This window comes from Thalassophryne amazonica, chromosome 2, assembly GCF_902500255.1.
Source record: "Thalassophryne amazonica chromosome 2, fThaAma1.1, whole genome shotgun sequence".
Classification (NCBI taxonomy): domain Eukaryota; kingdom Metazoa; phylum Chordata; class Actinopteri; order Batrachoidiformes; family Batrachoididae; genus Thalassophryne; species Thalassophryne amazonica.
In genome coordinates this window covers 57,628,828-57,644,256 of record NC_047104.1, presented here as the reverse complement: position 1 = coordinate 57,644,256, position 15,429 = coordinate 57,628,828, and the positions used below count along the sequence as shown (strand labels likewise).

Below are 15,429 nucleotides of genomic sequence, written 5' to 3'. Positions count from 1 at the left end.
AAAACCTCCACATTTCAGGCTCTATTGATCCAAGACGTCGTGAGAGAACAGAGAAGTTTCAGAAGAAGTCAGTTTCAGCATTTTATCCGGATATTCCACTGTTAAAGGAGATTTTTTTAATGAAAGACGTGCGGGCGGATTGCAGCGTCGGCTCGCAGCCGCCCCGACGCTCTGCCACAGGAAAAACACCTCCGTTGGAAGCCTTAAGGACAAGTTGGAACATGTCCAGCTGTTAAACAATTTCTCATATACTCACTCCACTGAAAGCCATCAAAAGCCGCCTGGATTTTACAAATGGTTATCAACACAGAGGTGTTTTTCCTGTGCCGCCGCACCGCGTCGGCTGCGTCCCCACGCGCGGACCCGTCCGCACGTCTTTCATTAAAAAAATCTCCTTTAACAGTGGAATATCCGGATAAAATGCTGAAACCGACTTCTTCTGAAACTTCTCTGTTCTCTCACGACGTCCTGGATCAATAGAGCCTGAAATGTGGAGGTTTTCAGCTTGAACAGGCTGACGACAGCAGCTGAGAGCGCTGAGCGACGTCTCGCACCGTGGGAAGTCCTTAAAGCGACAGTATCACCTCAAAATCTCTCATCAGCTGTTAAAATTTTCACTGAAAACCAGCTTAATTTTTCGAACCATGTCCACTTCGATGTGTCTCACAGGTTTAGAAAAAATTTTGATCAAACAACGCGCCAGTCTCTCAGCAACTTCTCAGACAAGGAATTCCGACGAGGGGCTGGACGACTCCTCCCACAAGGAGTGCTCACAGGCGAATGACGTCACCGACAGGCGTGGAAAAACTCACGCATGCGCACGAGGGTTCAAGCATGTCTGACGTAAAAACATATGAATGAAATCCATATAGTTTTTGAAAAAAATAAAAAGGACCGTATCTTTATTGACAGCCCTCGTATTCCTAATGAACTTTCATCCATTTCAACGTTTCATCCATTTCCTTTGTCGTTTCAGCACACGGTAAAATCGCTGCTGTATGGTTGCGTGGCACCGCGTTACATTATCCTTCAGTCTCGGCTCAGGACGTGAAAATGACATGTTTGTCGCCAGATTTGAACAGTGATATCCACTGTGACGTCTCATGAGAAACGTTTCCAAACAATTTTACAAACATCATGAAAGATGTGCCAGGAAAACAAAAGCCGCCTTCTTCTTCTTCTTTCACGTTTGGTGGTTGGCAAACCAATATGGTGCAATACTGCCACCTACTGTTTGGGTGTGGCGCATTAATGGATTCTGACATATGCAATCAAAAATTACCTGGAAACGTTTACTATGTATGTAAAAACCTGGATTTCCAAGAATTGCGGGAAGACTTTCGTCACTATTTCCAGGACACACACACATTCAAACAGTATTTTCAGGTGTCACACATCAGGAAAGGAGACGAAGTGATCTCCCTGTCTCTTCTAGGCCTTGCAAATAATGTAATCACAGGTGGCTGTAGGGTGGAAATTGATCATGCTGTACCCCCCCCCTCACCAGCCCCATTAGCTCCACCATATCTTCTAATCCCCTGATTTAACCCTGTTTCTCATCACTGCCATCTTCTACTTGAACACAAGTACCTTTAACACTTTCAAAATTGTCTTTAGTATTTCTTGGTGGGTACCCTCACTCGTCTCCTTCCTGCATAGACCCTCAGTTTGTGAAAATTATCTGCTCTAAACAGACTGACCATGCAAGGAGGACATGTGGGCTCTACACAGGACCTCCTTGACAGCTGAAGGGTGCATATTGGGTCAGCAGCCAATAATTCCATCGAATTAAAAAAAAAAAAAAAAACTGACAGGGTGGAACTCTTCCTCATCAATTGTAGTCAATTTTACTGTGAAGATTTTATTGGAAATACATTCACCAACATGTTTAAAGAGAAAACTAGCTGTAAAGGTGATGATTTAACGGTTATAGATTTTAAGTGTTTTTAATGTTTAGATTTGTTTAAGCATCACAATTATATAACTTGATTATATGCATTTCATGATTTAAACACATAGAATGTGATGTCATAATGTTCTCCTAACTCTAACCATGACCATAAAGTGAGTCTCTGCCTTCCCGTAACCCTAATCATAAACCCTCAGGCCCCAACCCCATCACTCCGCATTCCATTTTTGTGACAATATCACCAACCCATAGATTAACTTTTCCTAATGCCATCATGAACTGCCGTGAGACTGTGTTGTCATTATCATATCCTTTATTTAACCAGGTGAATCTTAAGGAGATTAAAATCTCGTTTTCAAAAGAGACGTGAGTATGAAAACAGTTACCATACAAGAACAAAACACAAGTATCCAAATAATATACAATAAAATCAAAATTTTAAATCAAGAATTAAAATTCCAAAACATTTACACTGACCACTGGTGTTGTCTGTGCATTGTAGGGGTGTCATTGTGCATAGAAGTCATAGTTCAGCACGAGAACCCTTTTAAAAAAAAATCTTGAAATCTTTATTGATATTAAATATTAATATTAAATAAAGCTGTTGTCAAATGCTACTTTACCCGAGGGCCCAGTGCCAACTCTGGTGACTGATCTGAGTCGGCATTACCTTGCACCACTCATTAACTGTAACATGATGAACCTGTACCTATGGCCTACTTTTAAAAGATCGACCCGCTGCTGATGGCAGCCAGAAAACACAATGCTCCCCCCCCTTCAAAAAACACAAATATGTTTGGATATAGTCTCAAAAATCAAGGGTCACTGAGGATCTCTCTTTGTATCCACGTTTTTCAAAACATACCAGGAGCCAATATTTCTCTTTCGCAGAAGCCACATCTAGTGATTTTCTGTTTTCCTTATTGAGTCCTCAGGGAGTTTGAAAAAAAAGGCTGAGGAAAAGAACCAGAGGTGGTTTTATTCATGTCAGGTTTTTAAAAGCCTTTTTTATGTATGCCAGGCTACATTTTGCTTTTACCTGTCTGTGAAATGGATCTTCAAAGGTTGTTTATTGATTCCTAACTGTTAACCTTTGGCAGGCAGCTTCACAGCAGCACTCTTCAGTGGCTCTCAGTAGCTTTAAGGAGCATGATGATGTTCAGGCAGGCCTATGTTAGCAAACCAGACCAGCGCCATATTGGCCATCAATTTTAAAAGCGGCAATGGGTAGAGGGAGCTGGGGTGAGAGAGGCATAGCGATAAAGGGATGGTGTTTGGAAGAGGGATAGCAAAGGGTCAGGCATGAGCTGGATATAACTGGTGACTGAGAGTCTGGAGCCAAGACAGGACAGGAAGAGCAAGGGCCAGCCAGAAAGTACCTGTCCCTGTGGTGCTGGGAGTGGCTGATGTAATGGCATAATCACCAAGTGCCATCTGATGCCCAGTGTGGTTATGTCTTTGGAAGTGGTAATTCTTCTCCACTGTGAGGAGAATTGTAGCATCTCCAGAGACACACTAACTTAATTAAACACACTGATATGGAACACTTTTCAGATTTATTGCTTTACAGCATCATCACTGATTATTATTATTATTATTTTTAGCTCCCAGGACAAACTCAGGATTTTTATTTTGTTTGTTGTTTTTGTTCTTTTGGCTTCACCCCAAATGCCCTTACTGAGGCAACACCAGTTCTATATGTAACAACATGCTTACAATTCTTGGTGTTCCCAAATGGTCTCCCAGCCATGTACAAATCAGAATCCATTCTACTCCACTTCTGAAAGTTGATGGGATCAAGTCTGCCTGGAGTGGCATGGCTGTGGCCACGGACAAATAAAGGATAACTGTAGAACATACATTTAAAAAACCATGCAGTCTGATGCACATATGTGAATATGGCTTGTGAATGTCCTGGATCAACACTAAGATTCAGGACCTGGTTGTATGAATTGGTACTAAAAAGTCTTGGGATAAGACTCACGAGTAGTTAAAATATAGACGAAGGAAAAAGTATGTCCTATATAGGTCCTGAGGCCCATTGAGGCTGGTGCTTATCTCTGGATTCCGCAGCATCAAAAGGATCACAGTTTATGCCCCCCACCGGATGGGATGCCAGTCTGATACATGCCCCCGCTGAGACTGATACCCATTTGCAATTTAGCATCAGATGAAAAAATAACAGCTATGAGCCATTTTAAGGTTCCCAACAAGAAAGCCTTTGACTAAGGAAAGTTCAAGAGTAAAGTTGTGTACAAACTAGCTGCTGTGCAAATAGTCTGGATTTTTTTTTTTTTTTTTTGCCCTTTGCACATGCTTGATAGCTTGGGAAATCATTTTGTCTTTGTTGTGGTTTTGTTGTTGCATTCATCAGTCCACATTCTGTGGATGTGAAATATACTTTCACCCACACGGAGTGAAAACAATGCAAAAAGGAAAAGACGTGAAAGTTTTACCAAAGTGGAAATGTACACTCTCTTTGAGGAAATGCACCTCAAATGAGAAATGCTGCTGTCAAATTTAAAAAGGCTAAAAAAGCAAGCAAACAACAAAAAAGCAAACAAATGCAAAGTAGAGGTTGGTTGTATATTCTTAGCTTCAAATTTTAGTGTATTAAAACTAAATGCTAGTGGATTATTGTGCTGGTACTTAGAGAACATTGTCAGGAACATTCAACACTATGGAGTAAAGTTTACGTTTAGTTGTAGTAGTTAAACCAATATGGCAGACAGTGATCAAACAGATGATTAATTGATGATTGATTAATGAATAATGATTAATGATTAATTGGCTAAGCCAAGAGCAAACAGTCCAAACAGTTTGTGAACTAACAGGTGAACAAAACATAAATCCAAATATGGAGGTGGCACAAAACTGAGAGACTGCAAGGTAAAATAACTGGCACTAAACTAGAACAAGCTAGACTACAACAGGAAATACACAGAACAATAATATAGTCACTGCACATGTGAGGGGCAGACAAGAGGAAAGAATCGGCAACAACCAATGAATAGGTGAGAGCTTAAATACGAAATGACTAATGACAACAGGTGTCCAACAGCAGTGAGTCAGATTAAAACACACACGCACACACACACATACACGAGGCACAGAGGCGACATGAACAACAGGCAAGGGAGGACACACACACACACAAGAGGCACAGAGGCGACACAAACAACAGGCAAGGGGACACACACACACACATACGTGAGGCACAAAGGTGACACGAACAACAGGCAAGGGAGGGGAACACACACACACACACACACACACACACACACACACTGAAAACCAAAGGGGGTGGGGGGAACAGACAATAACATATAACCCATGAAATACAGCACAGAGCACAAACCATGAACAAAAGCTGTGCTCTTTGTAGACGTCATGAGCTTCGTCAGCACGCCCAGCAAGATACTATGAAATTCTGCAAATCTAGGTAACACCTCAGTGGTAGCACCCACCTCCACAGCAGGGTGCAGTGGCTGGGCCAAGGCATGCTGGGATATGCTCAACCTAATATCTTCTATTTTCTTCTCAAAATAATTCAAGAAGCCCTATGCTGAAAAGGGAGAGCGACTAACAGGTGGCTGTCCATGAATGAGTAAAGCTACCATGTCAAACAAAAACTTTGTTATGCTTGTTTTTATTGATCAAATCAGAATAATAGGCCCGCTTTGTAGCCAATAGTGCATGCTTATAATCTAAGATAACATCATGCCACGCAAGGTGGAACACCTCTAATTTGGAGTGACGCCATTTCCGTTCCAAACCTCTAGCCTTCTGCCTGAGGTCACGCAAGTAACCATTGAACCAAGGCCTTAATAGAGGTGGCACAAGCTTATCAAGTGTAGTTTTGAGCGCCGAATTTAAACTATCCGCAAGACTGTCTACTGACTGAGCATTCTCCAAACTTGAAGCTAGTTGAGGGTTTAATGCATTGCCACAGTAACAGACAAGGTTGTTCCTCAACTAAACACGGCAGCGTGAATGTAAACCTAATAAGTGAGTGGCCAGATACCACCGATGCAAGATGTTGACATTCGTGACAGCAAAACCATGTGTGATAACCAAATCCAAGGTATTTCCACTAATGTGCATCGAGTCCTGAATGCATTACTGGATTCCTAATACAGCCACAGTTTCCAAAAATGATTTGCAAAGGGGATCAGGGGGCTTATTTATATGAATGTTAAATTCACCAATAATGAAAATGTTATCTGCACTAGTTGACAAGTTAGAGATGAACGCACCAAATTCATCGAAGAATTCAGAGCATGGGCCGGGGGCCTATAAATAGTGACAAAATAACACAACTGATTTCCATTTTCTGACCCTGACAAGACGTAGCATCATAGGCAGATTGGAGAATCAGATACTCAAATGAATTATATTTGTGACCCCCAACAGCTAATAAGGTAAACCTAGATTTCTAAATAAAAGCAACACCCGCGCCTTGCTTCACACCAAAAGAACCATGACTAAATGTCTATGCTGGTGGGCAGGCCTCATTTAAGGAAAGGACAGATGTAGGTTTAAGCCAGGTTTCACATAACCCAATCATATCGAAGTGTTGATCCACAATTAAATCATTAATCAACAGAGATTTTGAGGACAATGATCTGATGTTAGTGAGACCCAAACTAAGGACCTCAGTGGAGATAACAATTGGACTGTTTGGGTTTAGGGGTGGTTCCAGAGTAACATTTATAAGGTGCCTGGAAGTAGGTTTAGGTTTGAGACATTCCACGTGGATTGTAGGTAGCAGACACAAAATATTTAATATTGCTGGAACAGCCAGCATGCCATCTTCAATTTCAGTGTCATCCAATATAGTAATGGGTTTTATGTTTGCAAAACATATCCCTCTATGATTTTTAAGGACATGTCTGCAGAATCAGGCCACAGTCTCAACTTGATAAATTTCCCTTCCTGAAAAACCACTATCACCACAGTGGGTTTTCTGCACTAAATTCCCCACTAAGCTAGTGGATTCCACAGCCACATTTGTCATAAGCCCTGCAGGGTCTCTAAGCCCCTGCTCTGCGACCAGCTGTAAAATCCTAATGTTACCCTCCCTGTAGAGCTCTATCTATGTTCGCAGACAGGATGGCAGTGCTTTCCCTAGTAGGGTGAAGGCCGTCCGGCATCAGCAAGTCATGACGGCCCCAGAACGAAGGCCGGTTATCAATCAAACTAAAGCCATGCTGTGTACAAAACTGTGTCAGCCACCTATTTAATGAAGTCAGCCTGCTAAAAGCCCCATCATTTCCCTGAGAGGGGAGGCGACCAGAGACTACTAATCAATGCCAACACATCTTTCTGGCGGGGTCACAAGTCCTCTCTATATCCATTTTTGTGACTTCTGAGTGCTTCATCTTGACATCATTTGAGCTGACATTAATAACTATGTGACTGTATCTCATGGCAAGTTTCTTAGTCTGTTTACCCTTCTGCAATGTCAGAAAGTGAGGTGGGAGGCAATGTCAGGAGCTCTAGCCCCAGGAATACATTTCACATCAGCTGGTGTCTGCAACCTGACTTTGCGGGTGACAGAATCCCCTATCACCAACGCCCAAAGTTTTGGCATGGAGATAGGAGAGGAAGTCACCCATGGGCTCAAAAGACTGACATCAGGTGCATCCAGGGGAGAAAATCGGTTCATATTTCGCAGAGGCGAACTCAATCTGGGTGAGTTACCTGACTAACCACAGCCTGAAAACCATCCTCCACAGCCAGCATTTCTGGACTAATGCCAGTAGGCATGCCAGCCAGCCCAACATCAACCTTGTCTGGAGTGCCTGTAACATCTATCTCCACTAAGCTAATAAGTTGTTCTAACTTATGGACACGGCTCTCTAAGAAAGCCACCCTTTCTGCCAGCATCATGCAAGATTTCAGTAGAACACCTAAGACTCCTAAAAGTCCTAAAATAACCCACTCCTAAAATTAACAGAGAATAAAAATAATAAAATTAAATAAAGTAAAAATTAAATAATAAGTGAAAATTTACAACAAAAGTCAACCAAGCTGAACGCAGCTTAGGTCGGTTAGCTTAGCTCTGTTTAGCTTGTGGCATCCCAGCTTCCCCATAGAGATGGCAAGCTGACTGCTGATGTGGTGGCAGCTTCCGCCGCTGCAGCGGGCCTGGCTGGTAGCCTCCGATGAGTTACGGGTCCAGCTGGCGACCTCCGCTGAGTTGTGGGTCAGGCTAGCGGCTTCCAACGAATCGCGGGTCCCACTAGCGGCCTCCAATGAGCCGTGAGTCCAGCTAGCAGATGCTGATGAGACGCGGGCCCGGTTAGTGACCTTTGACAAGCTGCAGGCCCTGTCAGCAGACTTTCACATGTCGTGGGTCTGGCAGGCGACCTACGATGAGCCACGGGCCTGGTTTGCAACCTTCGATGAGCCACGAGCCTGGATGGGGCACAGACATGGCCACAGGCCGAGCCGGCGGACTCCGAACATGGCCACAGGCTGGAGCAAGCAGTACAGCCATCTGTACAAACACCATCCGTCTGCTCTGCTGCTTGCTGCTCACACTGCTGCTCGCTGTTCACGCGCATATGAAGATGCTGATTGTTGCACAGGTGTGCCTTAGGGTGGCCACAATAAAAGGCCACTTTAAAATGTTCAGTTTTATCACACAGCACAATACCACAGATGTTGCAAGTTTTGAGGGAGCGTGTAATTGGCATGCTGACTACAGGAATGTCCACCAGAGCTGTTGCTCTTGAATTGGATGTTCGTTTCTCTACCATAAGCTGTCTCCAAAGATGTTTCAGAGAATTTAGCAGTACATCCAACCTCACAACCGCACACCACATGTAACCACACCAGCCCAGGACCTCCACGTCCAGCATGTTCACCTCTAGGATCGTTTGAGACCAGCCACCCAGACAGCTGCTGCAACAATCAGTTTGCAGAACCAAAGAATTTCTGCACAAACTGTCAGAAACCCTCTCAGGGAAGCTCATCTGCATGCTCGTCATCCTCATCGGAGTCTCAACCTGACTGCAGTTTGTCATCGTAGCTGACTTGAGTGGGCAAATGCTCACATTCGATGTTGCCTGGCTGCTGATAAACTCTACGTGAAGGAGATGTGTTGCACTGCTTAAGGCAGATGGTGGCTACTACAGATACTGACTGATTTGCTGTTATTTACATTAAATATTAAGATCCTATTGTCTTATGTGCAATTTATACATTTGTTGTTTATTTATTTATTCATTCATTCATTTCAAACATGTTCCGTTATCAGGAAAGTTAACCACACCTACAACACTGACATCTTCACATTTTCATACTTGAAAAGGAGGAGGTAGAAGTATATAAACTTACATTAATTACCCTACCCCATGTTAAGTAAAGCCCCTCTATCAACCAATCAATCGATGATAAACAATATTTACATTTTAATGGTGTTTGCAGGAGGGTGTGTGTGTGCATACATTAGCTTTTGACAAGAGCGGAAGTTGACTTTGAGTTCGTGGAAGTTATTCTGCATGCTGACGTCCGCAAAATTGTAAATAGACTGCATTTATATAGCGCTTTTCCATTTGCATCTGATGGTCAAATTACTTTACTAATGCCTCACATTCACCCCAATGTCAGGGTGCCGCCATACAAGGCACTCACTATACACCGGGAGCAACTTGCCCAAGTACCCTTAGTGATTTTCTGGTCAGGGTGGGATTTGAACCAAAAATCCTCTGGTCTCAAGCCCAAAGCATAACCATGAGACCATCACCTCCCCTTCTAAATCACTCCAGAGGTGTTATTGAGTTACAAAAACACAGTTTTCAGTTTTAGAAATGTTTATTTCTTGCTAGCTTTTACATATGACAAAGAGTTTATATTTACACACAAATGAAAGAGAGATTGTAGCTAGCGAGAGACCAGCCTGTGACGTCACCACACTAACATCCGTGAAATTTCTTGTAAATCACTTCAGAGGTGTTATCAGGTTCCAACAATAGCGTTTTCAATTTTAGAAGTGTTTATTTCTCGCTAGCTTTTACACAATACATGACAAAGAGGTTATATTTACACACAAACAAAACAGAGTTTGCAGCTAGCTAGACCAGCCACTGTCATCACGGTGCTGCTGTACTCTGATTGTCTGTCACCTCTGCCCCTAAAAAGTAAACGGAACAGAATGAAACAGAATGTGACATTTTAACCTCTTAAAATAGGTCAAGGTTAGCCATCTTTGAACTTATCCAAAGTCTGTGCCCCAAGAATATGCACTGTGAATTTGAAGACTCTGGCAGTAATAGGACTGGACTTATATTGAGCACAGACAGATGGACAGATGCAAAGTCTTCGCAATACCCGATGGCCATATTTGATGGTCTTGGGTAAAAATGGATGGTCTAAATTTGAGAACTTTTTATTAGCATTAGACAGGTCTAACTTGCCTAGTCTTTCCCCATAGCATGCCACCATTTTTAGTCTGACTAAAGTTGGAGTACTAAGGCATACTAAGGCATGGGGAGGTGATGGTCTCATGATTAAGTGTTCCTTGGTTCAACCTCAGAAAAATATGGAAAATTACTTAAGGTCCCCTGGGCAAGGTCCTTAGTCCTCAAGTTGCTCTTGGTGTGTAGTGAGTGCCTTGCATGGCAGCACTCTGACATCAATGTGTGAGTATATCTGTGTGAAAGGATGAATGTGAGGCTATATAAATGCAGTCTGTTTCCCATACTGCTTAACAAAACTGAGCCCTGGAGCAGCAGGTACATGTATGTCCTGGTCGTGTCCATAGTTGGGATTAAACTACATTTTGCTGTCTGCTGGGTTGATATCTTCCACATACACTGGTATAGATTGCTGCATTCTTGTTTCAAAAACAACATTTATCCTAAGCTTAAAATATGCAGTCAGAAAAATATGGGGTGCATCATTTAGAGGTTGTCACTTACTTGTGAATGCAGTTACAATGTTTACGTCACACCGAGTTTAGTGGGAAATCTCAGGAAGATTATACAGCAATTTGTCCCCAAGAACAGTGCTATTTAATTTCTTGTATTGTTTCATGCTAAATGGGATTTCCCTTCATCTTGTCTGGCTTTCTCCATTTTTGTCTCCTCTCCAGATGAACCGCCCCATCCAGGTGAAGCCAGCCGACAGTGAAGGACGAGGAGGTAATTGACCTTCCCTGAATCTCTGTCCCCCACCCATTACAAAAAACACATACTGAAATTGGAACAGCAAGTATTCAATTCTTAATATTCTGCTCTCACTTAAAACACACTGCAAGTCAGTGGAGTACTGTGTAATATAGGTCACTTGCTTCTATTGACTTCCCATCTCTGCCAGCTGTCTCAGTCACTAGGAGCAGTTCAAAGACATGACACAGAGCAAGCGAGAGAGACAGGTATTGGCAAATGGGCAAAAGAGAGTGAGCTGAGAAGAAGTGTGGCTAGACAGAAAGATCTCTAGCCATCATTTTCTATAAAGTAGCAGTCAAGCAGGGGGTGCAACAACCAAACACACACATGTAAGCTGCATTGACATGTTGGAGGTGGGTGGTAAACACTAAACCCAATCTAATTTTTTCCCAGAACTCCGCCATCACTCTTTTGAGAGCCACATCTTCACAATACTTGCCACCAGAAGTGAACCATTTTAATTTTTTTGCCACAGCGACAACCCCAATTCCAATGAAGTTGGGATGTTGTGTGAAATGTAAATAAAAACAGAATATAATGATTTGCAATTCCTCTTCAACCTATATTCAGTTGAATACACCACCAAGACAATATATTTAATGTTCAAACTGATAAACTTTATTGTTTTTGTGCAAATATTTGCTCAGTTTGAAATGGATGCCTGCAACACAAAAAAGCTGGGACAGGGGCAACAAAAGACTGGGAATGTTGATAATGTTCAAAGAACACCTGTTTGGAACATTCCACAGTTAACAAGGTTAATTGGAAACAGGTGAGTGTCATGATTGGGTATAAAAGGAGCATCCCCAAAAGGCTCAGCTGTTCACAAGCAACGATGGGGCAAGGATCATCACTTTGTGAACAACTGCGTAAAAAAATAGTCCAACAGTTTAAGAACAATGTTTCTCAGTGTTCAATTGCAAGGAATTTAGGGATTCCATCATCTACAGTCGATAACATAATCAGAAGAATCATAGAATTTGGAGAATGTTCTAAATGTAACCGGCATGGCTGAAAACACAACATTGAATGCCAGTGACTTTCAATCCAAGGTGATGTAACACAGTGGTAAACATACCACTGTACCAGCTTTTTTGAAATGTGTTGCAGGCATCCATTTCAAAATGAGCAAATATTTGCACAAAAACAATCAAATTGATCAGTTTGAACTTTAAATATCTTGTCTTTGTGGTGTATTCAATTGAATATATGTTGAAGAGGATTTGCAAATCATTGTATTCTGTTTTTATTTACATATTACACAACATCCCAACTTCATTGGAGTTGGGGTTGTATTACTTCATAGAGCACTGCTTTAATGTACTGTAACTACAAGGCACTCAGCAGGTGCATACCTCCACCAAGCCCATATACAGTGCAACCGGAAAGTATTCAGAGCACTTCATTTTTTTATGCATTTTGTTATGTTACAGCCTTACTCCAAAATGGAGTAAACTCACTTTTCCCCTCAGAATTCTGCACACAATACCCCATAATATCTATGTGAAAAAGTTTTTTTTTTTTTTTTTTTTTTAGATTTTTACAAATTTATTTAAAAAAACTATGAAATCCAATGTACCTAAATATTCATAGCCTTTGCCATGAAGGTCACTGATCACTGATCATCCTTGAGATGTTTCTACAGTTTATTTGGGGTCCACCTGGGGAAAATTCAGTTGATTGGACATGATTTGGAAAGGCACACACCTGTGTACATATAAGGTCCCACAGTTGACAGTGCATGTCAGAGCACAAAACAGACATGAAGTCAAAGAAATTGTAGACCTCTGAGACAGGATTGTCTCAAGGCACAAATCTGGGGAAGACTACATGAACATTTCTGCTGCTTTGAAGTTCCCCATGAGTACAGTGGCCTCCATCATCCGTAAATGGAAGAATGGCCTTGTGCGCTTCATGAGGTGGAGAGCACATTTGGAATTGTCTCTAAGGTAATTATTTGTAGTATTTGTATTGTAATGGCTCTGTAAAACAGTTGCATTTTCATTCCATCTGATGAGTATCTGTAAAATTGTGTTTATTATAGATTTAACATCTCGTCATAATTGTTCAGTTGAGCTGTGCTGTGATGCACTGATGGATTGATTCACAGTGACACAGTATTTTCAAATAGGTTGCACAATGTTCACATCTAGTTCACAAAACTAATGCATGATAGAGATTTTGATTTGATTTAGATTTACGAGGGCTGTCAATAAAGTATAGGTCCTTTTTATTTTTTTCAAAAACTATATGGATTTCATTCATATGTTTTTATGTCAGACATGCTTGAACCCTCGTGCGCATGCGTGAGTTTTTCCACGCCTGTCGGTGATGTCATTCGCCTGTGAGCACTCCTTGTGGGAGGAGTCGTCCAGCCCCTCGTCGGAATTCCTTTGTCTGAGAAGTTGCTGAGAGACTGGCGCTTTGTTTGATCAAAGTTTTTTCTAAACCTGTGAGACACATCGAAGTGGACACGGTTCGAAAAATTAAGCTGGTTTTCGGTGAAAATTTTAACGACTGATGAGAGATTTTGAGGTGATACTGTCGCTTTAAGGACTTCCCATGGTGCGAGACGTCGCGCAGCGCTCTCGGGTGCCGTCGTCAGCCTGTTTCAAGCTGAAAACCTCCACATTTCAGGCTCTATTGATCCAGGACATCGTGATAGAACAGAGAAGTTTCAGAAGAAGTCGGTTTCAGCATTTTATCTGGATATTCCACTGTTAAAGGAGATTTTTTTAATGAAAGACATGCGGACGGGTCCGCGCATCGGGACGCAGCCGGCGTGGTGCGGCGGCACAGGAAAAACACCTCTGTGTTGATAACCATTTGTAAAATCCAGGCGGCTTTTGATGGCTTTCAGTAGAGTGAGTATATGAGAAATTGTTTAACAGCTGGACATGTTCCAACTTGTCCTTAAGGCTTCCAACAGAGGTGTTTTTCCTGTGGTGGAGCGTCGCGGCAGCTGCGAGCCGACGCTGCAATCCGCCCGCACATCTTTCATTAAAAAAATCTCCTTTAACAGTGGAATATCCGGATAAAATGCTGAAACCGACTTCTTCTGAAACTTCTCTGTTCTCTCACGACATCCTGGATCAATAGAGCCTGAAATGTGGAGGTTTTCAGCTTGAAACAGGCTGACGACGGCGCCTGAGAGCGCTGCACGACGTCTCGCACCGTGGGAAGTCCTTAAAGCGACAGTATCACCTCAAAATCTCTCATCAGTCGTTAAAATTTTCACCGAAAACCAGCTTAATTTTTCGAACCGTGTCCACTTCGATGTGTCTCACAGGTTTAGAAAAAATTTTGATCAAACAAAGCGCCAGTCTCTCAGCAACTTCTCAGACAAAGGAATTCCGACGAGGGGCTGGACGACTCCTCCCACAAGGAGTGCTCACAGGCGAATGACGTCACCGACAGGCGTGGAAAAACTCACGCATGCACACAAGGGTTCAAGCATGTCTGACGTAAAAACATATGAATGAAATCCATATAGTTTTTGAAAAAAATAAAAAGGACCTATACTTTATTGACAGACCTCGTAGATAGAGATTTTTGATTTGCACCCTTGCATGCAGCCACGCACAGTTTACAGAGGTTTACAACAGTTTACGACAAGTTTACTCTCTGGTATGCCAGATTGCATGCCAGTGCAAATGTGTGCAAGTGTCAAGGCACCTTTAGGGAGGTGAACAAGAACCCGATGGGCTCCAGTATTCCTCTGTGGAGAGAGGAGAAGAACCTTCCAGAAGGACAACCATCCCTGAAGCAATCTGCCAAGAGGTTTAGAAAGCCATGGCAATAGAAGAACGTAAAAATTTGGTGATGACAATGAATTCCAGGCTTGAAGCACTTGCTGCAAGAAAATGCACACACACAGACACACTCACAAAAAAAGGCAATTTTGCAGTCCCAGTAATGACATTTAAATATCCTATCCGCTTTGCATTGTGCTGAGAATCCTGTGCAGTCTCCTCCTCACTTCTTAAGTCTATCTGACACGGTGATTGACTAGATCATTGTGAAGCCATTTGAGACTAACATCACTGAGGTTAATGCAGATTAAGCCAGTTAAAGATTTACATGGTTGGAATTGGATCTAATTGTCCCAAGTCTGTCCTGTGACTGCATTTCAGAGTAGTGATTTAGACCACCTAGGTCAGATTAGACTGAGCCACTTTGCTGATTTATGTAGTCAAGTGTGGATCAGATGGCCCATTTCTATTGCCTCACACACACCCATGTACATTTTATTTTGCCCCATGGCAGCAATTTAATTAATGGCCATCTAAAAACAGGCAAAGTCTGACCAGCAAGGCCTGGGATAGAGCCAATCTGTATTCTCAC

At 42.3% G+C, this 15,429-nt stretch overlaps 1 protein-coding gene across 1 annotated transcript in view; it reads left to right on the top strand.

Moving 5' to 3' along the window:
* si:dkey-205h23.2 (CUGBP Elav-like family member 4) overlaps positions 1-15,429 on the top strand; it is a 540,050-nt gene that overhangs the window by 301,536 nt on the left and 223,085 nt on the right. The window contains exon 3 of the mRNA XM_034186416.1: positions 11,010-11,058. Within this exon, the coding sequence (XP_034042307.1) occupies positions 11,010-11,058 (49 nt within the window). The remainder of the gene's footprint in view (positions 1-11,009; positions 11,059-15,429) is intronic.